The 23,722-nt window shown below is 43.7% G+C and overlaps 1 protein-coding gene across 2 annotated transcripts; it reads left to right on the forward strand.

The window, feature by feature from the left end:
* The first annotated feature begins 695 nt into the window (after nucleotides 1-695).
* On the forward strand, nucleotides 696-23,021 carry LOC112219451 (coronin-1C-A). 2 transcript variants are annotated; one of them, XM_024380704.2, is made up of 11 exons: nucleotides 696-3,678; nucleotides 12,730-12,929; nucleotides 17,354-17,476; nucleotides 19,701-19,830; nucleotides 20,022-20,203; nucleotides 20,353-20,472; nucleotides 20,603-20,707; nucleotides 20,925-21,070; nucleotides 21,215-21,272; nucleotides 21,446-21,691; nucleotides 21,911-23,021. In XM_024380704.2, exons 1-11 carry the CDS (start codon nucleotides 780-782, stop codon nucleotides 22,028-22,030), a joined length of 4,329 nt encoding a protein of 1,442 aa, XP_024236472.1. In that variant the 5' UTR covers nucleotides 696-779; the 3' UTR covers nucleotides 22,031-23,021. The 2 variants fall into 2 exon arrangements, with proteins under 2 accessions (XP_024236472.1, XP_024236473.1); XM_024380705.2 differs by lacking the exon at nucleotides 696-3,678 and adding an exon at nucleotides 5,112-5,287.
* Nucleotides 23,022-23,722: the final 701 nt, after the last annotated feature.

Consider the following 23,722-nt stretch of genomic DNA (forward strand, 5'->3'; position numbering starts at 1 on the left):
CCTTTTGGCCCTGTGACTCACTGGCGGCAGTGAGAGCCACTTTAATTATAGCGCCACAACATTCCAGCAGGACAGAATGAGGAGAGAGTGAGTCCACTGGAGAGAGTGGTGGGATTTCAGAGGGAAAGAGAGAGTAATATATATATATATATATTTTACTATTCTATATATAGAAATCTAGAAAGGTCGGGGGTGATATAGTAAGAGAGCGAGAGGCTTGGCCCTAGGCCTTATGTCAAATTAAGAGATGGGCAAGCAGAATGCTACTGTACACTGAGTAATTCCTTGACCACTGCTGTGTCTTGACATGTATCTCTCTCTTCCTTTTAGAGAGAAAACAACTACAACAACCAATGGGTCAGAAGCTGAACAAAGTGTCGGAAAAGGAGGGAGTTTCAACAAATGCCTCCAATGGAGGACAGCAGTCGGAGCCCGGTGAACAGGGCAGTGGTAGCAGTAGCGGTGGGACTGGGAGCTATGGGAAAACAGAGGGACTGAGTGTCAGCAGCAGCCTGGCCAGTGAGCAGGGAGGTGATGAGCTCACTGCCACCCCAGCCTTGACAGACAACCTCAGTGAGGTGCCAATGAGCACCTCTCTAGGTGAGGAACAGAGCCCCTTGACCGCGGGGGGAGGGAACGAGGGAGGGGACAGAGAAGGCAGGGCTGTCACATATGATATAGAGAAGCCAGAAAGTGTCCTGAACTCTGAGAGGAGCACACAGCACTCAGAGCCCAAATCACAGAATAAAGCTGCGGGTAGTAAGAAAAGGGCAAATACAATGGAAGGACAAGTGAGGAGTAAATCCCTGGCTGGCGGTTGGCACAGCGACTCAGATACAGAGGATACGACAGATATGTCTAACACAGAGGACTTGGTGATCTCAGAGGCTACCGAGGAGGACTTTGTACTTCTGGAGAAGGATGAATCGTGGTTATCGTCTGATGTGAGGAGCGCGATCTCTAAAATCAGGGACAAAGAGAAGCCACTCTCTGTAAATAGAATAGTGAAGGAGGATACGACTTCTGCCGCTGTTGTGGATAAACCTAAAGACCCTACAACGTCGCCTACTGATCCAAAGAGGAACGTTTCTTCTGCTGTGGATGATCAGAGGCTCAGTGAGGACAGACTTCAGAGGTCTTCAGGAAAAAAACACCAGGAATCCAGTAAGAAGACCTCACAAAAAGCCTCATCTTTGGGTGATGAAACAAGCAAAACACAGAGTTTGCAACAAGTAACACGGGATGAGGATACGAGCAGCACTGTAAACACTTCTTTTGTTCTTTCCGGTAATGGTAGCAGTGGTTGCAAAGCACATACCCGATGTTCACACACAGAATGTTCGGAAAGAGCGGATCCACATTTGGCTGAACCCGCAGGCATCGTGTGTCGCCCGAAGAAGGCTGAACGAACTGAAGCTGTCAAAGCTATGACAGAGAATGAGGCGGGAAAGACTGTGACTTGTGAGCTCAAAACGGGCATTCAAGGCAAGAAACCAGCTCTCTTGTGTATTGAATCAACCCATGCCAATTCCAAGCCAAATGATACATATAATAAATCCCCTGAAGAAAAAGACTGCACTCATGAGGATTTGGTCCTTTGGAATATAGAGGAAGAACTTGATGAGAAAACAGAAGCATTAACCACGCTCAACACAAAAACGAAGCCGGACAAACGCTCGGAGACGACAGATCCTGTTAAGAGTGGTTCACAAACTGAAAAAGAGAGGAAGGCCACAGCCACAGATGAGCATCCACAGGTGAAAGACATGCAGAGGAGGGAGGTAAAGAGAGACTGTGTCACAGACCACGGGATTGAGGCTTGTGAGTCAAATCGGTGCAAACCTGAAGTACTCAGGGCATCTTCCGCATGTGTCCCAAGACATCTTGACACACCAAATCCTCCTCAGCCTCCACCAAGGGCTAAAGCCAAAGGTACAGACAAGAGTGGGAAATCCATTCAACAGTTTGATAATATAGAGAGCCATTGTGGTAATGTCTCCTTACAACAGCAAACTGAAACTTCTACTGGAAAAGCAAAAGAAGTATCCCCATCCACGGATACATGCATCTCCATCACCAAATATGAACATTTAGCTGCTGAACAGTCTCAGAGTAAGACTGAGGCTGTTTTACTTGATGCTAAGGAAGAACTTGCTGGTAGTTGTTCTTCTGTGAAGGTAGAGAAAGAGCCAGTACTTCGGAATGCAGTCATATCTCCCTCACCAATTCAGATTCTGAGTGTTACTGAGAATGCCAAAACATCCCTTTCTGATGAGACTGTTAATTTAACGACTGGTAGAGGAACAAACGCCCTATCAGCTGCCTCTATGTCTAAAAAACAGGTCAAAGTTAATGTCCTCTCCTGCTCTGTCCCCAAGATGCCACAACTCATAACTGCCTCGTCCTCATGCTCATTAGAACAATGCAATGTGATTCCCTTACCTCCTCTGTCTGTGCCAACTTTAGAGGACAGTGATGGGCAGAGGCAGGTTGTTAGCATGCAGATGGAGAGCCAGCCTGTCTGTTACATTGCTGTCATCACCCCACCACCCATCATTCACATTCTGCCTGAGAGGGAAATGGAGAGCACATTGCCAACACAACAAAACAACAGTATGGATTTGACTCAGACAGAGGACAAAGCGACCTCAGGTGCCTCTATAGATCCTTATTTTGCAGGGGAGAGGCTTAAACCAAAGGGGCCTCCTCCACCTGTCCCAAAAAAGCCCCAAAATCCCTTCGTTAAGATTCCAGCTGCAAAAACCTGCTGCTTGGATGAGCAGAAGATATGTGATGATGATTACCACAAGGAGGAGGAGAAGAAGAAGAAGAAGAAGAGGAGACATTCACATCAAGTCAACAAAGAAAATGCTTGTGCCACAGCTCCTCAGGACATGTGTGTGTTATGGGACAACACAGGTGCTGCTTATACTGTACCATCCAACATGTACACGCCAGATAATTTTGATTTTTCACAACGACAAAGGACACCAACTAGAGAGGAAAAGTATAGAAATATCATAGATTTTGATGCTTGGGCACAAATGGTCAAACGTGCTGCAGAAGAGGAAGAACCAAAACAAATTGACATGTTGGATGGACAACCTTTTTTGGAAAAGCAGGCTAAATTCAAAGGTCCACCGCCTCCTGTACCAAAAAAGCCCCAAAAGCCATTTGTTCTATTAGAAACGGTTGCAATCTCAGAAGACATAACTTGTCCTTCAGATGACGAGGAGATACGAGAACTAGAGCAGGCCTTGTGTAAGAGAATGAAATGTGATGATGATGATGACCCTGTACCCCCTGCCGACACTGTCAGCACAGATGTCCGTTGGAAGAACTTTGACCACAGTGACCGTATAGATATCCATAGTGGTCTTGTTGAGCAGCGTTATCGTGATACTGTGTCTGAGCATGAAACTGAGACATACAGGCCTGTGGCTGAGCTCATAAAGGAGACTAACCGGATGCACCAGAGAATCAGGCATGCAGACTGGACAAAACCCCTTGCAGCCAAGTCCATGATCAGACATGCAGACCGGGCAAAACCGCTCACGGCCATGTCCATTGCCGGGGCTGTGGGCCAGGGCCAGAGCCTGAAAGTATCACAGATGAAGAAGGCCTTTGATGTCACTAAGAAGCCTGCTGAAAAACCACCAGAGCCTGAACTCAAAAAAGGTAAGAAGGTGCTTTGGATCAATGTTCTCTCTGTCTATATGTCTCCCTCATATCAAATGTCATTTGTAACATGCTTTGCAAACAACAAGTATAGACCAACAGTGAAATTCGTAATTGCGGGCCCTTCCCAGAAATGCAGAGAGAAAAAAAATAGAATAAATAGAAAAATAATAACACAAGGAATAAATACACAATGAGCAACGATAACTTGGCTATATGCAGGTACCAGTACCGAGTCGATGTGCAGGGGTACAAGGTAATCGAGGTAGATTCAATATGTACGTACACAGTAGGCAGGGATAAAGTGACTAGGAAACAGGATAGATAAACAGTAGTAGCAGTGTTAGTGTATGTGATGAGTCAAAAGGGTCAATGCTATAGCTATTGGTTAACTATTTAATGCTTGGGGGTTAAAGCTGTTCACCGTCCTGTTGGTTCCAGACTTGATGCATCGGTACTGCTTCTATGACTTGGATGGCTGGAGTCTTTGACAATTTTAAGGGCCTTCCTCTGACACGTCCTGGTATAGAAGTCCTGGATGGCAGGGAGTTCAGCCCCAGTGATGTACTCTCTCTCCCTCCCTCCCTCTTTGCTCGCTCACTCTAGTTGGTGTGTCTCTCTCTCTCTCTCTCTCTCTCACCCACACACACACAGCCACACACACACGTGAGGAACCTGAGTTGTAAAGAAGCCATTTTTGCCAGATTGCAGTCTGCCTTTGAGTCAATGACACACACTAGCCCATTGAAACTATGTACTGTTAGAATGTGTTAGTCATGCCGTTTGGTTCAGCCACACTGTACATAGAACCACATGTTTGAGGGTTGGCAATAGTGCCTAATAAGTAGCTGACTCTTACAATGAAAATAAATAAGGTACAGGTTGACTTGGAGCAAACATCTGAGAGATGTGGTAAGCAGGATAGCATGAATGGAGACATTTGGAACTGCCTGCCCTGCAGTTCTCAGAATCACCACCTGCAGGCGCACTAAACATAAGAAAGCTGAGTGTTGGCACATTATTGTACACATTCTTTTGCTGTTGGTTTTGACTGTGCCTTGAAGTTTAACTGTAGGCTATGTCCAATCTAGCAGGGCTATGCAGTTGCATGGGCGTGTCAATTAAAAAGTTAATTAGGCTGAGTGTGTGACATTTCATGCTGGTTGCATGTACAAGTTGTCTACAGCAAATACTCAATCATTTCTGAGACCATTGGCATTGTTCCTCCAAAACGACCATGATCTAGGCCTTGTTGTCTTTTTATTATAGGCCTACTTGTAACAGTGTTGGTGATGCTTTCATAGACCCATTAATAATTTTCAGTGGAGAAAGAAACATTTTTTTATTAAAAGAGTATCTTTATCATATAAATGAGACAATTGATATCTCTCCGATATGGGATTCCTATAATGCCTCATATGGAAGAGGCGGGGATGAAACAGGGCGTTGCTTCCGGTTCATGGAATTGCAGTCTGGAGGGAAAGAATACTCGAACGGCTGAACGAGTGTAACAAGGGAAAAATCTTAACGGACGAGGGCTAAACTACCATATTCATGTTTTCAGATTGATTACCTCGTGTTCACGGAAAATTTCGCATAGATTTAGGAGGTAAGGAAAATGGACTGTCCTGTATTTGCAGTAAACATCTTGCTGCTAGCTAGCCTACCCGGCTGTGCACCGTTTTGAATGGGAACAGCCAGAGCCATGAATAAAATCTGCACTTGCGTCATAATAGCTCACTGACGGTGGTCTATGCTCCAAATTCTAGACGGTAGCATCTTCAAGTAAATTCCTAAACATCTTTGGCATTCATTTACTAGACACCGCTGTAGCAAGTCATTATTAACCACAAATTTGTCCTCCCGGGTGGGGAGCTGCCTTTGGAAATTATTGCTAATGAATTGCACATAAGGAAGTAGCTAGCATTTTTGCCTGCCACACAATGCATGGCTATTGTCCACCTTTAGATTATAGAATGAAGAGTAGCCTGCTATATAATGACTATGATCAAATGTGTTGGTTTATTAATACACTGTACTTACATGTCTACTCTGAACAATCATCAATAACCTGTATTAATCAGAGACATGCATGGAGATGACGGCAGCCTACAGGACCCAGCCATCTAGCTAATAGCTAGCTACATTGCTTAGCTACCTAGCTACATACTCTGGCAGACAATGATGTGTCCAATGATAGGCATCAACGATGCCCAGTCTAATAGCTAGCTAGGCCATAAACGTTTTATAGATGCCACTGGTGGGGTTGTCACATTTCAATCCAAGACTATAGTTATCAGTCTGTCTACTGCACCTCAACTGTTCTTAACCAGAAAATAAGCATATGGCATACCTTAGTCTGACCAACATTTTAATAATTTTGAACACGAATGAAATATTTTCGTTATAATGTGTCCTGAAGTCGACCTCACAATACCTAGCACCTACAATAGCAAATGGTTTGCATTATTGGTCATGTCACTTTTGCTTGCTCTAGTGGAGTAGTTATTTCCTGAGAAGGCAGGGAATTTAAGCTACAGGGTTATTGCATGTTGATGGATCAGTTTCTATGGGTGAAGTTGGACATTCATTCATCTATCAGGGGTGAGAAGATATTATATAGTATATGCCATGTAGCAGATGCTTTTAGCCAAAGCGATTTAGTCATCCGTGCTTTTATTTTTGTAAGGGTGATCCATGGCCACCATGCTCTACCAACTGAGCCACACAGGACCGATATATATGATTGACTTCTGTTTAGCAGCAGAGTATGTATGAGTCTAAAAGTTGCTGACATAACTGTCAATGCTGTATGTTGTGTATAGTAAGGATTTATGTATGACCCTTCCATTCCAGTTACAGCTGCAACTAACTCTGTAAGAAGAAGACTGGGTGATTCCATATCTCTAATTGAAATACAGTGAAAGATGCCGTACACTCAGTAAAAGGAGGACGTAGACCAAAGGTTCATATGGGTATGATCTTTAAGTTGGAGTGGTGCTACCCCAGACTCAGTCCTTTTTGTGCCATGCTGCTCTCTGTAAAGTAGGTCATTGTGTTGAGAGAAATTAGGCATGCGAGGCATGGAGCACATTTTGTTGAATGGTTCATGTGTGTGAGAGGAGAGCCTTTCCAGAATGAATCATTAGGGCTGAAACTAGTAATGGAATGAAATGTTCTGTTTGTCAAACCCTGCATGTCCTTCTCTGGCTGCATCGTGCGGTTGTAGTGATGCAGGCTGTGGTCATATAGCGTATGTCCTGTACCCAAGGCTTCGACCCAGGAGAGTATTTGACCCAGGAGAGATGGCCTTGCTGTGCTAATGCCTGTTCCCGCTTCAAAAGAGATCGATGTGTGACTAGGAGAGTCCATTCAGGACAAATTAAGGATAGCCTATGTGTAGGCTAATATGATTTATAGGAAATATAGTGTTGCTATACAGTGGGCTCCAAAATTACTGGCACCCCTGACTAAAGGTCGACCGATTTATGATTTTTCAACGCCGATTCCGATTATTTGAGGACCATGAAAGCCGATGCCGATTAATGGGCCCATTTTTATTTATTTATTTGTAATAATGACAATTACAACAATACTGAATGAACACTTATTTTAACTTAATATAATACAGCAATAAAATCAATTTAGCCTCAAGTAAATGAAACATGTTCAATTTGGTTTAAATAATGCAAAAACAAAGTGTTGGAGAAGAAAGTAAAAGTGCAATATGTTCCATGTAAAATATGTGCCATGTAAGAAAGCTAACATTTCAGTTCCTTGCTCAGAACATGAGAACATATGAAAGCTGGTGGTTCCTTTTAACATAAGTCTTCAATATTCCCAGGTAAGAAGTTTTAGGTTGTAGTTATTATAGGACTATTTCCCTCTATACCATTTGTATTTCATTAACCTTTGACTATTGGATGTTCTTATAGGCACTTTAGTATTGCCAGTGTAACAGTATAGCTTCCGTCCCTCTCCTCGCTCCTCCCTGGGCTCGAACCAGCAACACAACGACAATTAGCGCGCGCTATCTAGCTAGCCATTTCACTTCGGTTACACGAGCCTCATCTCGGGAGTTGATAGGCTTGAAGTCATAAACAGAGCAATGCTTGACGCACCACGAAGAGCTGCTGGCAAAACACACGAAAGTGCTGTTTGAATTAATGTTTACGCGCCTTTTTCTGCCTACCACCGCTCAGTCAGATACTTGTATGCTCAGTCAGATTATATGCAACGCAGGAGACACGCTAGATAATTTCTAGTAATATCATCAACCATGTGTAGTTAACTAGTGATTATGATTGATTGTTTTTTATAAGATAAGTTTAATTCTAGCTAGTAACTTACCTTGGCTTACTGCATTCGCGTAACAGGCAGCCTCCTTGTGGAGTGCAACGAGAGAGAGGCAGGTCGTTATTGTGTTGGACTAGTTAAGGTTGCAAGATTGGATCCCCCGAGCTGACAAGGTGAAACTCTGTCGTTCTGCCCCTGAACAAGGCAGTTAACCCACTGTTCCTAGGCCGTCATTGAAAATAAGAATGTGTTCTTAACTGACTTTCCTAGTTAAATAAAGATTAAATAAAGGTGTAAAAAAAAAAAAATCGGGGCCCAAAAATACAGATTTCCGATTGTTGTGAAAACTTCCGATTAATCGGTCGACCTCTACCCCTGACTGGCAATGCACAATCAATACTTTAAAAAAATATAAACAATATAATTAAAGAGAGAAACTCAAAATACCAATATGTGAGAAATACTGTACTTTATTAATGTTTCAATGGAACCAACCAAAATCATTCAATTATTTAATACAAAATAAATGTAACCAAAATCAAGGTTTCATAATTATTGTCACTCCTCATTTAGTACTTAGTGCAACCACCTCTGGCAAGAATAACAGCCTGGAGTCTTTTTCCTTTAATGTTTGACAAGGTTATGGAACACATTTGGAGGGATTTTGGACCATTCCTCTATGCAGATCCTTTCAAGATCCTTCACATTCTTGGGTTTGCGCTTATCAACTGCCCTCTTCCACTCAGCCCACAGGTTTTCGATTGGATTGAGGTCCGGCGACTGAGATGGTCATGGCAGAACTTTGATTTTGTTGTCACAGAACCATTTCTGTGTGGATCTTGAGGTATGTTTCAGGTCATTGTCTTGTTGGAAAGTCCACCTACGGCCAAGTCCCAGCCTTCTGGCAGAGACGACCAGATTGTCAGCCAAAATTGCCTGATACTTGGTGGATTTCATTATGCCATCAGTCTTAACCAGTGCCCCTGGACCTCTGGAATTAAAACAGCCCCAAAACATCACTGACCCCCCCCCTCCATATTTCACCATGGGTATGAGGTGCCTCTCCTTGTATGCATCTCTGTTTTGACGCCAAACATGCCGATGCTGTATATGACCAAAACGTTCAATTTTGGTCTCATCTGACCAGAGCACCTTCTTCCAGTCATAATTTAAATGACGTTTGGCAAACTCCAAGCGCTTGCATCTGTGTCTTGGGGTCAGAAGTGTCTTTCTTCTGGCAACCCTTCCAAAGAGCCTGTGAGGTGGTGTCTGATGGTACTTTTTGAAACCTGGTGACCCCAAGGCGGCACCAAGGCCTGCAATTCTTTCACAGTGATTCTTGGAGATTTTGTTGTTTCTCTCACTATCCTCCTCCCTATCCTGGGAGGCAAAATGCATTTGCGTCCTCTACCCTTGAGGTTTTCAACTGTTCCATATCTTTTGAATTTTCTAATAATTGCCCTGACCGTGCTCATTGGTATATTCAATAGTTTCTGGATCTTCTTGTAGTCATTACCAGATTTATGAAGGTCTATGACCATTTGTCTCTTTTTGAACTGCTAGTTCTTTTGTTTTCTTCATGGTGTTGGATGACAAAGGTATATTGCATGTGTGTTACCTCTTTTTTTTATACCCTAGTGAAACAGGAAGTGATGTAATGGCTCAGTATAGTTCCTTAAGACTTAGATACACTTAAATAAGTGGAATTTAATTAGTGGTTTCATTTTGGTAGATGTTATTTACAATTATCTTTAAGGGTGCCATTAATTGTGAAACCTTGATTTGGAGGACATTGATTTTTAACTAAATTAATAAATTATTTTGGTTGGTTCCATTGAAACATTAATAAAGTACAGTATTTCTCACATGTTGGTATTTTGAGTTTCTCTATAATTATATTGTTTATATTTGTTTAAGCATTGTTTGTGCATTGCCAGTAATTTTGGAGCCCACTGTAGATGCAGATGTTTCTGTGACTGGCCCCATTTCATCAAAAAGATGCAAACCCATTGACCTGAGACAGGCTTGGTTGATCTCAGTCAGAAGAAGAATGTAAATGCCGTAGCTCTAGCCGTCATTCACACGTGTGTGAGAGAGCGGACGGCCCAGCGACACATGTACCAGCTCCTTGTATAATGAAAATGACCTTGACTGAAAGGCCATCTCTTCCCTCAGCATGTAGTTTACTGACTTTCATCCGTCTCTTTCACCACAGGGACGACTTCTGTGTTATTAAGATCAGGACTGTTTCTGTCTGTCCTACCATTCAAAATACGGAGCTCAGAGCTCCTAACAACAATCTATGAGATTGTCCAGTGCTTATGTCAAGTCAAATGATAGGCTATTTACTACATTCTGGCAGAGATTGCGAGGTCATCAGTGCACATTCTGAATAGATGTTGAAGGTAGCAGACCATGAGTTACTAGTGCATGTACATAGAATGACTGGCTGGCATGCCTATTCTTATAGCCTGGTCTATTATCACTGTCTACCATGCACATTGTGACCACTATATGGGCTAAAGGAAAGATACAACTTCTGCATCCACTTCCTGTGAAGGAAACTAAGCAGGAAACCATCTGTCATCAAAAAAACAACATCCCATATGAAGGATGGTGGGAGGATCAAAATTCATTGAATGCCAATTGCCAGCAATAGTGAGTTTCGGCCTAGGTGGCATGTTGGCAAGAATGCCAACTGCACACAGTATCTCCTCAAGATTATCCACCAGGTCAAGGGGGTGTCAAGTACAACGTTTTAGTGCACTCTGCTAGTGATACTTGATGACGTGAAAGGTCTCAGGGAGTCTGAGCTAAAGGCCCTGAGTGGAACATAGCCCATAAGCATCAGTTTTATTACTGCCTGTCCTGGCTCAGCCCTGGCTGATTTCACAGTACTGTACTGTGGCTATGCACCGCATTCTGTTGGTGGCTATGGGAGACACAAGGAAGCCTTTGATGCTAACCCGTAATTGATTAAGCTCTTCCTGCAGCAGGGTCAGTCAGCTCTTCTGATGGGAGCCTGCTCCCTGTGAGGCGTGATGGGAATCTATCATTGTTGTTATGGAAACAGAGCTGTACGCTAGCTAGACAGAGCTCTCGTGGGACTTTGTTTGTGGCCAGCTTACACCAACATGAGCTTGCCAAAGTGAACATTGGGCAATGTGAATAAAGGCTGCCTAAGTAGGCTAATAAGAAGGGTGGTGGATGAGATGCAAAGTTTTCTCAAAATACATATTAGGCTAATGCTTTCTAGGTTCATAGTTCATACACACAAACTCAGCCATCACCTCATTTGATCAGATGCACAGAAAAGTAGACATCTAAAAGTCTGACTCTATTCTGACTGGGAGCCAGCTCTGCCATTTAGGCTTGATCCAGTTTAGATAAGCTGTGTTCTTCCATTTGAGGCAGAGATGGGGATAACTCTAACTTTATGTCCGAGTCAATGACCATGTCCTGGAGTGGCTTCACATCAACTGAGCCTTAGTTTGGGCAGTGACCACACCAATATTTGTTTTCAGTGTAGAGTGTGTCTAAAGAGAATGTGAAGTTTTATATTTGTATATGCACTACATGACCAAAAGCATGTGGATACCTGTTCGTCGAACATCTCATTCCAAAATCATGGGCATTAATATGGAGATGGTCCCCCCTTTGCTGCCCCAAACTGTTGCCACAAAGTTGGAAACGAATCATCTAGAATGTAATTTTATCTTGTAGTGTTAAGATTTCCCTTCACTGGAACTAAGGGGCCGACAGTAGCCTGAACCATGAACAACAGCCCCAGCCCATTATTCCTCCTTCACCAAACTTTACAGTTGGCACTATGTATTCGGAAAGGTAGCGTTCTCCTGGCATCCGCCAAACTCCGATTCGTTCATCGGACTGCCAGATGGTGAAGCGTGATTCGTCACTCCAGAGAACGCGTTTCCACTGCTCCAGAGTCCCAAAGGCAGCGAGCTTTACACCACTCCAGCCAAAGCTTGGCATTACGTGCGGCTTGTGTGCGGCTGCTCGAACATGGAACCCCATTTCATGAAGCTCCCGACAAACGGTAAAATGTGCCAACGTTGCTTCCAGAGACCGTTTGGAATTCGGTAGTGAGTGTTGCCACCGAGAACATGTTATTTTTTACGTGCTATGCGCTTCAGCACTCGGTGGTCCCGTTCTGTGAGCTTGTGTGGCCTACCACTTCGCGGCTGAGCTGTTGTTGCTTCTAGACGTTTCCACTTCACAATAACTGCACTTGCAGCTTTAGCAGGGCAGATATTTGACAAACTGACTTGTTGGAAAGGTGGCATCCTATGACGGTGCCACGTTGAAAGTCACTGAGCTCTTCAGTAAGGCCATTCTACTGCCAATGTTTGTCTATGGAGATTTTATACACCTGTCAGCAACGGGTGTGGCTGAAATAGCTGAATTCACTAATTGGAAGGGGTGTCCACATTCACTATATATACAAAAGTATCTTGATTAAGTTCTGGGGGAGATTTGAGGAAAGATACTAACGAGACTAGCAAAGTCTCCACCCCCCCCCCCTAAACAGAAGCCAAATTTCAGTCACGTCTATGGGCCAAATTTCCCATCCGGAACAAAGTTCATTGTTCATCATCGCATCCCACAGTCTAACAGTCGCTATGATACCATTTATGTAACGTGCGTCTGTCCATAAGAGATCAGTAACCCCGTTCTAGCATCTGTCTGACACCTCTCTCTCTCTCTCTCTCTCCCTGTCTCTCCTCCTGATGACAGATATGTTCAGGCGAGTGGTGCGAGCGAGTAAGTTCCGTCATGTCTTTGGCCAGGCAGTGAAGAACGACCAGTGCTATGACGACATCCGCGTCTCCCGGGTCACATGGGACAGCTCCTTCTGTGCCGTCAACCCCAAATTTGTCGCCATCATCATCGAGGCCAGTGGGGGCGGAGCCTTCCTCGTCCTCCCTCTGCTTAAGGTGAGTGTGTCACTGTCGGCCAACCAGGCAGCATCGTGGCTCCTCCTGTCTCATTGCTCTTGGAACACTTCCTCTCACTGTTGGCCTATATCTCAGTATTAGTTACATTCAGTCGCTCCGTTCTGTTTCAGTATGATTTTGATTATTTGTTATTTCCTAAGGATTTGATTACTGAGAGTCTTTGCAGAGGTCTTTCTTGAAATGGCTCATTCCTATCACTTCAACTAAATTAGATTACAATGATATTTTACTATTCCGGATATGTATATGCCAATCGAATTTTGTTGGTCCAACAATGTATACAGAACGTGAGGGTGCGCTGTAGTATCTTACTGCAAAATGGCTCGCCCACCTCTTTCAGGTTTTCTGACCCTATGGAAGACCAACAACTTCTGGACAATAGTGCTACACGCTGAATGGATTTTAGGTCAAATGTCTAGGTGGTTTAAATTTGGTGAAAGAAAATTTAATTTGAAAGAAGCTTCCTATGCCCGGGATTGATCAGTGTGACAAGAGAGCCGGTGTGTGTGCATGTGTATAGGGGAGTTGTGTGAACAGCCAACAGCAATTGTCTGTCTCCACTCTTCTCTCTCTCTCCCCTCCCTCTATTCAGTACCCAAGAGCTTGCTGCTGTCAGCAGATTTGACCATATATGGAAGTCCAGCACTTTGCATGTCAGGCTGCCTACAGGACCATTTCCTGTCTCTCTCCCGATTGGCTGATGGAAATGTGTTTTGCCTAGAGGATTCTGGGACATGGGTGTTAAAAATGTAGGGGCAAACTCTACATTCAAATATATAAAGCAGAATCACTTATATTGAAGTGTCATATTGATGTTGTAATCAAATATCAATTTGCATTATTTGTTCAGGAAAACATGTTTGAGTTTAAAGGGACAGTTCACCCAAATTACAAAATTACATTTAGTTTCCTTGCCCTGTGTAAACAGTCTATGGACAAGGTATGACAGCAATAAAACGTCTTGGAGGGGGGGGGGTGAAATAGTCTAACATGCGCACTACCGCAGCGCACAACTCAAACAGTGCTGTGTTGCCTACTGTAGCTGCTGGCAAAGTAATTCAAAGCCTATACTTTATCACTTTCCAGTGTTTCTATTTTTGCCATGTAATGTTATTAAAACTAAATCAGACGGCATCATAGTAGAATTGTTTACCTAGTCGACTTGTTGTTGTGTGTTCTATGTGACATCTGGTCTAATATGTTTTCCTAATTTATACACAATTTTTACCGACATCTTATTGGGCTCTTTTCTGGAGGTGGAAATTATTATTATTATTATTATCAGCATCATTTTATTTTCATACATTTTGGAGTAGAATGTCCTTCTTAAAAAGTCACCAGAACTGACCTTCACCAGAACTCAGTCCTTCTACATAAAAATGATCCCTGGGAGCACCCCGCACCCCCTGAGCAGGGGACTGGAATTGGTCAACTCCCAGTTTAATACATGTACAAAATGATCCTCTTCCCCAAAATGCATAATGGTCATAACAGCATAATGAGCAGCTCACAGATTACTGCACCTGTACATAGCCCACCTATAATTTAGCCCAAACAACTACCTCTTTCCCTACTGTATTTTATTTATTTATTTTGCTCCTTTGCACCCCATTATTTTTATTTCTACTTTGCACATTCTTCCATTGCAAAACTACCATTCCAGTGTTTTACTTGCTATTTTGTATTTACTTTGCCACCGTGGCCTTTTTTTGCCTTTACCTCCCTTATCTCACCTCATTTGCTCACATCGTATATAGACTTGTTTATACTGTATTATTGACTGTATGTTTGTTTTACTCCATGTGTAACTCTGTGTCGTTGTATGTGTTGAACTGCTTTACTTTATCTTGGCCAGGTCGCAATTGTAAATGAGAACTTGTTCTCAACTTGCCTACCTGGTTAAATAAAGGTGAAATAAAAATAAATAAAATAAAATAACCTCCACTTTATTGTAAGAAAGTTATCAGATCGACTTAAGTTTCAGTCATGGGATTTTTTTTACCCCTGGTTTTAGCATTTGTGGCACAAATCCCATTCATGGGACCGATATTCACATTTTTCGCGCATCATGTCCAAAAAAATCAGAAAGTATCTCAAGTTGATTGTGAAGCTCACAAAAGTCACCTGTGCTACAGATACACAAGCAGCCCAATTCTGATATTTTCCCCCAATCGTTTGACCGATCACCTCATCTTTTTCAGAGCTGATCTGATTTATCAAAAGACCAATTAGTGAAAAAAATATCAGAATTCAGCTGCCTGTGTAACGCATGATTAAACATGATTGGCTAAAAATGCTAATATCGGTCCCATGACTTGAATGGGATTTGTGCCACAAATGCTAAAACTTTAGCATTTGGAAACCGTGCCAGCCACTTATAGTAACAAACACCATAGACACGCAATCAATCACACATCTATTTTAATCAGTATGGTTGTTCTAAAGGCATTTGCATTACATGCATTCACGCCCTCTTGTTACACTTGCCTCACTGACCCTAGTGTACTGGATGGGATGCAATTATTCTAGTCCACTTGGTTAATTAGTTTACATTATCATATATTTCCTTCATCCCCCCTTAAAGAGACTGGTAACTGCTACATTGCTTAAAGGGGCACTACGAGATTCTGACATTTCAGCCGTTTTTCGACAGATTACAGATTTTCGACTTAGAGTCAGATTCACGAGTTCAGCAACGCATGTCTCCAGACACCATTATTCACAACAATTGGACTGTATTATCCATAGAACGGAGATGATTGTTTGAGTGAATATGTAACCCTCTAGCTGTGTCTTGTAAAATAAAATACATCTCCCTTTTGAGTGTGAGTGTGTTCTCAAACATCTGCTGTAATATCTGTTATAGTCACTTACCTCCCGTCTGTCTGTCCCTCATGTAGCAGTAGCCTATATAATGGTCATATCAAACTACACTGGAAATCAGTGATTGGGGGAAAATGTATACAGTAAAGTATAGCAATGTTATTTGACTAATATATCGATTCTATGGCTTCAGTAGTATCAATTCTCTATAAAAAAATAAACAGCTAACGTTAGCTAGCCCTAGTCGGCTGTTCCTGCGCCAAAACTCGTATTTCTTTTCTAGCTTGTTATCCATCTTTTTAAGTGGTGAGCCAACATGTTTTCAGCAATTTTCTGTCCATGTGGTCAAAACTCGTTTTACTCATGGCTCTCTTGTCCCTCCTGCAGTAGACAGGGTGAGAAATATCTTTGGAGCATCAAATTGCAATAAAATTGCAGTATTGAATCAAAATACATATAGAATCGCAATACACATCGTATCGTGATGTTCCTGGACATTCCCAGCCCTACTGGAAACGTGACTGTTACCGATGTCTTGTTCTGGAACTGATCTGCATTTCCCCTGAGAGAGAGGCCTGTGTATGGGGAGTCTAATTAGTGAAGATACTCAGTCAACAAACCCAAACTATCCCTCCCTCCTTGATCTGTATGATAGGCTATGTTGTGAATATGAACTTACTGGCTGCTGTTCCCACTCCTCCTGGCATGTTGTTACCGTGACAACAGCAGTAATGGCAGACAGGGAGTGCCAGTTAGGCCCCAGGGGGTCAGACCGGTGATTAAATTGCTTCTCCAATTCCAGCATCTCATAATTAGGAGTTTTGAGAGCCTGATATTTCTATTTAGTATTAATGGCTGATTGAGAGAAACACTGAAAAAATATCAACATAGCTGCAGACTTAATGAATCATTAATGAGAATGCAGACCTCTCTAGCCCTATACCTTGCCATAGCGATTACTCATGGTGGGGGTGGGGACAAATTTCTTTATCAGTGTGGTATTTTTTTAAAATGCTGAGGTCAGTAACAGCCGTAGTCCGGGACCAGGCTAGTTGTAAATAGGAGAACCAGTTTCTCACACAGCCCTTTCGTGACGTCACTGAGGCCTCAGTCCTGCCATGCACAGAGTCGGTGTCAGCCTGGATTAACCCAAAGACAGAGGAGCTGAGCGAAATAAGTGGGTCCTCATCACTCATTGATCCAGTTGACGGCAGAGGTCACACGCTGACCCCCAGGTTGCTCATGTCATCTAGAGGCCCTCTGATTGGATGAATGGTATTTTCTTTAGGAACGTTAGCCTGCAGAGTTTGTAAATGACCACGTATAATCCTGCCTTGGGGATTTGAAGACAGTAAAGATGAATGGTGCTGAAAGTAATAGTTTAGAAATGCCAGACTTACAGTAACAACTATAAATTGTCTGTCTCACAGGGAGAGTAGTATGTCCTAACCCTGTATTTCTATCTCCTTCACAAGTCAACCCTTGGTCTTTGCCAGTAGGATTGGGGGGTTCAGTTTCTCCCCGTCCTTTGTTACTGATCTCCAGCAATCATACCAAACCTCCCTCCTTTCTCTCTCCAGACGGGTCGCATAGACAAGGCCTACCCAACAGTATGTGGTCATACGGGACCTGTCCTGGACATCGACTGGTGCCCTCACAATGACCATGTCATCGCCAGCGGCTCCGAGGACTGCACGGTCATGGTACGTACATCTAGTTTTCACTGCTGACATCGTCCGAATGGTGTCGCTGTGACACTATGTTCAATATGCTGTCTTACCTACCTACCTACCTACTGCACGCTTGGACGCCTTGTGTGCATCTTGTGAAGTCAAGCTTGTCAACCCCTGTAGATTATTTTGCAGGGAACTCGGTGACATCTCTGCGAAAGACCTGAGATTCATATGGGATCAATAACCCTGTCTGTCAGTGCTGCAACGTTAACCTCCATGGTGTGCTCTATACACAAAGCATGTGTCATAGTGTAATCAAAACCCCAGCCATATGGAAATGGTGGGGCGGTGAGGTCATCCTGTCAGTATGTCTCGCGTCCTTATTTGGTCTCGCCTGTAGCAAGAGACTGATAAGTCCACTGAGTGGTCCGTACAATATTTGATCTAATTGAATGTATTTTATATGATACGATAGACCTTAAAGATGGAATACAAGAACATTGTAGAAAGGTCTGCTCTCTGAAACATGAAGTGTTACGCAGGCCTTATTCCTCTCCCTTCCTTGTTTCTGAACAAAGGGTGTGTTGTCCCCATCAGCTCTCTGCTGCCACCTTTAGACTAAACACTGTTAGCACATCCTGGTAACATTAGACAAGCACATCAAAGATTGTATGAAGATGCCTAGAAACTGATTCTCCAATAGAAATTGCTGATCGGAGCCTCCCGAGTGGCGCAGTGGTCTGAGGCACTGTATCGCAGTGCTAGAGGCGTCACTACAGACCCGTGTTCAATCCCGGGATGGATCACAACAGGCCGTGATTGGGAGTCCCGTAGAGCGATGCACAATTGGCACAGCGTCTTCTGGGTTAGGGGAGGGTTTGGGCGGGGTCTTTTCTTGGCTCATTGCGCTCTAGCGACTCCTTGTGGTGGGCCGGGCACCTGCAGGCTGACCTCGGTCGTCAGGTGAATGGTGTTTACTCCAACACGTTAGTGCAGCTGGCTTCCCTGGTTAGGCGAGTGGGTGTTAAGGCGGGTTTTGGAGGACACATTACTCGACCTTCACCTCCCAAGCCCATTGGGGAGTTGCAGCAATGAGACAAGATCGAAATTGGGGAGAAAAATTTGGTAACAAAAACAGATCACGATGTCATGACCAAACTGCGTTCAAGTTCATGTGCAGGAACTTGCTTCCATTCAGCCACAAAAGCATTAGTGAGGTCGGGCACTGATGTTGTGTGATTAGGCCTGGCTCGCAGTCGATGTTCCAATTCATCCCAAAGGTGTTTGATGGGGTTGAGGTCAGGGCTCTGTGCAGGCCAATTAAATTCATCCACACTGATCTCGACAAACCATTTCTGTATGAACCTCGCGTTGTGCCCAGGGGCATTGTCACATTAAAACAGGAAAGGTCCTTCCCCAAGCTGTTACCACAAAGTTGATAGCACAGAATCATCTCAAATGTCATTGTATGCTGTAGAGTTAAGATTTCCCTTCTCTGGAATTAAGGGGCTGAGCCCAAACCACGAACAGCCCAAGGCCATTCTTCCTCCTCCACCAAACTTTACAGTTGGCACAGTGCATTCGGGCAGGTAGCGTTCTCCTGGCATCTGCCAAGTCGGACTGACAGATGGTGAAGCATGATGAATCACTCTAGAGTATGCGTTTCCACTGCTCCAGAGTCCAATGGAGGTGAGTTTTACATCACTCCAGCTGACGCTTGGCATTGGACATGGTGATCTTAGGCTTCTGTGTGGCTGCTCGGCCATGGAAACCCATTTCATGAAGCTCCCGACGAGCAGTTCTTGTGCTGACGTTGCTTCCAGTGGTAGTTCGCAATTCTGTAGTGAGTGTTGCAACTGAGGATAGACGGCACTCGCCGGTCCCGTTCTGTGAGCTTGTGTGGCCTACCACTTCGCGCCTGAGCCGTTGTTGCTCCTATAAGTTTCCACTTCACAATAACAGCACTTACAGTTGGCCAGGGCAGAAATTTGATGAACTAACTTTATTGGAAAAGTGGCATCCTATGACGATTCCACGTTGAAAGTCACTGAACTCTTTAGTACTATCTATTCTACTGCCAATGTTTGTTTATGGAGATTGATTGCATGGCTGTGTCCTCGATTTTATATACCTGTCAGGTTGGCTGTGTAGTATACCTTTTAGTCTGTTTGTCTCCATAGTTAAAAATGAGAAAATCGCTAAAGACAAGTAGAAGCTAATGGCATCATGACTAACTTAATCTCTGTGTCTTCAGGTGTGGCAGATCCCAGAGAATGGGCTGGTCACCCCGCTGGCTGAGCCTGTGGTGGTGTTGGAGGGACACTCCAAGAGGGTGGGCATCGTCACCTGGCACCCCACGGCCCGGAACGTCCTCATGAGTGCAGGTAGAGACAGCTTTGACACTCTGCTCTCACACAAGGAGCGTGGCATGTTCAGCATGGAGTACATTTGTCACATCAGCTCTGAGAATTACAAGGCCTCTTCTATATTTTCCATTCTACTGTAGGACTGCACTCTGCTCTGAGACAGAGGCATGTGGATTCTGACTGTAGTTTGTTTGTGTCTGTCCTTCCAGGCTGTGACAACCTGATCATCATCTGGAATGTGGGGACGGGCGAGGCCATGATCCAGCTGGAGGACATGCACCCTGACGTCATCTTCAGCGCCTGCTGGAGCCGCAACGGAGCCCTCATCTGCACCGCCTGCAAGGACAAGAAGATCCGCGTAATCGATCCCCGCAAGGAGAAGATTGTGGCGGTGTGTGGGCTGGGGACTCTGGGGGTTGGCTTGATATGCGCTCTTCTCTTTCATACTCATTCACAAACACATACACACCCTCCTACCGAGACATGTTATTGGTGCTCAAACATACGATCCTCTCTGACAGATGTGCTGTGTCTTTTCAGGAGAAGGACAAGGCCCACGATGGAGCACGGCCAATGAGAGCCATCTTCCTGGCTGACGGAAACATCTTCACCACCGGCTTCAGCCGCATGAGCGAGCGGCAGCTAGCCCTCTGGAACCCTGTACGTCACCTCCCAACCAGACACACACACACACACACACACATAGACGTTCATGCGCTCATAGATGCACATATCCTTATCTAGCCACTTATCTATCTAAGCACATGAAATGTATTTATTGTGTTAACAGAAAAGCATGGAGGAACCAATATCAGTCCATGAACTGGACACCAGTAATGGAGTGTTGCTGCCTTTTTACGACGCAGACACCAACGTGGTGTACCTGTGTGGGAAGGTGAGGATGATATGCTTGTTAGAGATGTCATGTATTTCCTAAATCCCTGTCTTATCCCCCAAACCCGATAGCACCAATAGTTTCCCATCTGGATGGTGGATTAGTGTGACGTCCGTCTTTCTGGGAGGATTTGTCGTTTTCTATGAACCTGACACTGTTAAAGTGCAGTGGCAGAGTATCGCTCGGGTTTTCTCAGTAAGCTCTCGTCTCTGTTCAGGGTGACAGTAGCATCCGGTACTTTGAGATCACAGACGAGGCTCCGTTCGTGCACTACCTCAACACCTTCTCCAGCAAGGAGCCCCAGAGGGGTATGGGGTACATGCCCAAACGTGGACTGGACGTCAATAAGTGCGAGATTGCCAGGTAACAACCATACACTTAGAAAGATGGCTTTGAGACCTTCTCCTTTCGTCCACTAGAGGGAGGGCTTGTTTGAGAGAACAGTCCCAATGCCTTTGATTCCCACAGCTGTGCATCCTCATCATATTTTATCTATTTCCCTTGCAGGTTTTATAAACTACATGAGAGAAAGTGTGAACCAATCATCATGACAGTCCCCCGAAAGGTTTGTCTCTTCCTTTTACTCTTTGACTAATTATTTTTAAAGTTGAAAGATATTGATGCTATAAAAAAAGAGTGCAATTGTCTTTCAGATGTGGGCAATATTAAGAATGGATTACAATCCTAACTGATACCATTACGTCTCTCTCGCCATCCCACACACACACACACGTACAGTCGGACCTGTTCCAGGATGACCTTTACCCGGACACTGCGGGACCAGACTGTGCCATCGAGGCAGAGGACTGGTTTGATGGGAAGAACGGTGAGCCTATCCTGATCTCCCTGAAAAACGGCTATGTCCCCGGAAAGAACCGTGACCTCAAGGTGGTCAAGAAGTCCAATGTCCTGGAGGGCAAGCTAGCCAAGAAAGCAGATAACACCTCGCCTGCCCAGAGCAAGGCCTCTCCACATCCCTGTACAGTGAGTAGGACTGGACAGTTACCGTAACAACAACAACATAGTGAATAAAACTGTACTGTAACACTGGCAACAGTCAAGATGTATTAAGGTAAACTAAATAAGTCAGTGACTAGATTTGGATCTCAAAGATCGATATTAAATAATTTTAGCCATTAGATGGTTTGTGACGATGTCTCTTGTCATTTTTTAACTTGTAGTTCTTTCTCTACTTTATCACAGCAAAATGAAGGGAAACTGGAGGAGCTACTGCGAGAAGTCAAGTCGCTCAGAGACCTTGTCACCCTACAGGACCGCCGAATTGCCAAACTGGAGGACCAGATCTCCAAGGTTGCCATCTAAGACTCGACCCCCGCTCAGGACCATTCATTGGTTGGGAGAGAATCAAGTGTGCGGGGCCAGCCACTGGCAAAATTGTAGAATTCGGCTTCATCAATTCCGCTTGGCATCTTCCCAGCGACGATCCCAAGCACGCATTCCAAGATGAACTTTTTTTTTTTTCTCTCATCATGCCTACCCTCACACTTTCCTCTAAAAAAAAAAACTAGAGAAAAAACTGTTGCAATTCATAGTCCACTTTTTACTGGGGATGAAACGCATTTAAATATCTGCAATTTTTTTGTTGAATGGAAAGTCTTACCATTTTGTTATTGTTTTAAATTGTGGTCAAGAACATTCTTATGTGAAGTTTTTACTTAATGCCATACTCTCAACAGTTGTATGTAACTATCAGTATTGCCATATTCCCTTGATTTTTGTGCTGCCAAATTGAAATGGTGTGTGTGTGGTTCATGCACCACTTTTACATTTTAGATTTTTTGTGTCTTCTCTCCTGTTGTGCATTCCAGTTACAGACTATACTATCATAGAATAATTTAGTCAAAGATAATAATTATTTTCAAACCAACTATAGCTGTTACTGTTGCAAAAGAAAGACAAAATAAATCTGCATTTCTTTTTTTTCTTTTCTTTTTGCCAAGCCAACTGCTTGTATTAAGCATCAGGTCACTGAATGTGAAGGAAGTGCTTCTGATCATACTTTTAGCTTCTGCTCTTCTGGGTATAGATTTGAACTGTGGCGGTGTCTGGAGGCATTGGGGTAAACTGCAGCTCTCGCTGGTGTAAATGTTGTGTAAGTGTAGTGGTGCCTCCTCCACGCTGTGGCTGGTATTAGGGGTCAATCTGAGGTCCCCTCTCCGGTGCATGTTGTGGCATTTGGAAAGGACCACTCTCAGCACTTGTTTCACTCAAACCTTTGACATATAGTTCTGTGCATGCAATAAAGATTTTACTCATGCACATGTCTTCTCCACAATAAATCCCTTAAATTCTTTCTTTGCACTAACTTCTCCTTCTGTCCTTTCTTCTCTGTATGTTTTCCTGGCCTGCAATGAAATGATCCACACTCTGAAACAGGCAGAGCAGTGCGGAGTCAGATGCAAGACAGATCAAGTGGGATTTTAGAGACCATTAGGCTAATATCATACCCCCAAGACATGCTAACCTCTCACCGTTTCAATAATGTGAGGTTAGCATTTTTGGGGGGGAGATATATTTGTCCGTTTAACTTTCTCACTTATAGCCGATTCATTCAAGGCTATCCGTAATCATGGTAGCATCTACATTAATGTAGAAGTGTTGAGAATCATTCTATTCTTACAATGAAAGTGACTCCAAAATCACACAATACATTATTTACCATTCATTTCAATTGGACACAGAATGATCTGAAATGCAACCAAAACAAACAGTAAATGCATCTAACAAATGTGTAAAGTCACAAACTTGATGTGATCATTGTTAGGAATATGGGACCAAATACTAGACTTTTGCCTAATAGAAATAGAAGTGAATTTGTCTCAATACTTTTGGTCCCCTAAAATGGGGGGGGACTATGTACAAAAAGTGCTGTAATTTCTAAACAATTCACCCAGTAAGGATGAAAATACCCTCAAATGAACGGTGATGGTCGTCACTTTAACATAGACATTGTATCATTTCAATCCAAAGTGTTGGAGTACAGAGCCTAAATTA

This window comes from Oncorhynchus tshawytscha, linkage group LG20, assembly GCF_018296145.1.
Source record: "Oncorhynchus tshawytscha isolate Ot180627B linkage group LG20, Otsh_v2.0, whole genome shotgun sequence".
Lineage (NCBI taxonomy): Eukaryota > Metazoa > Chordata > Actinopteri > Salmoniformes > Salmonidae > Oncorhynchus > Oncorhynchus tshawytscha.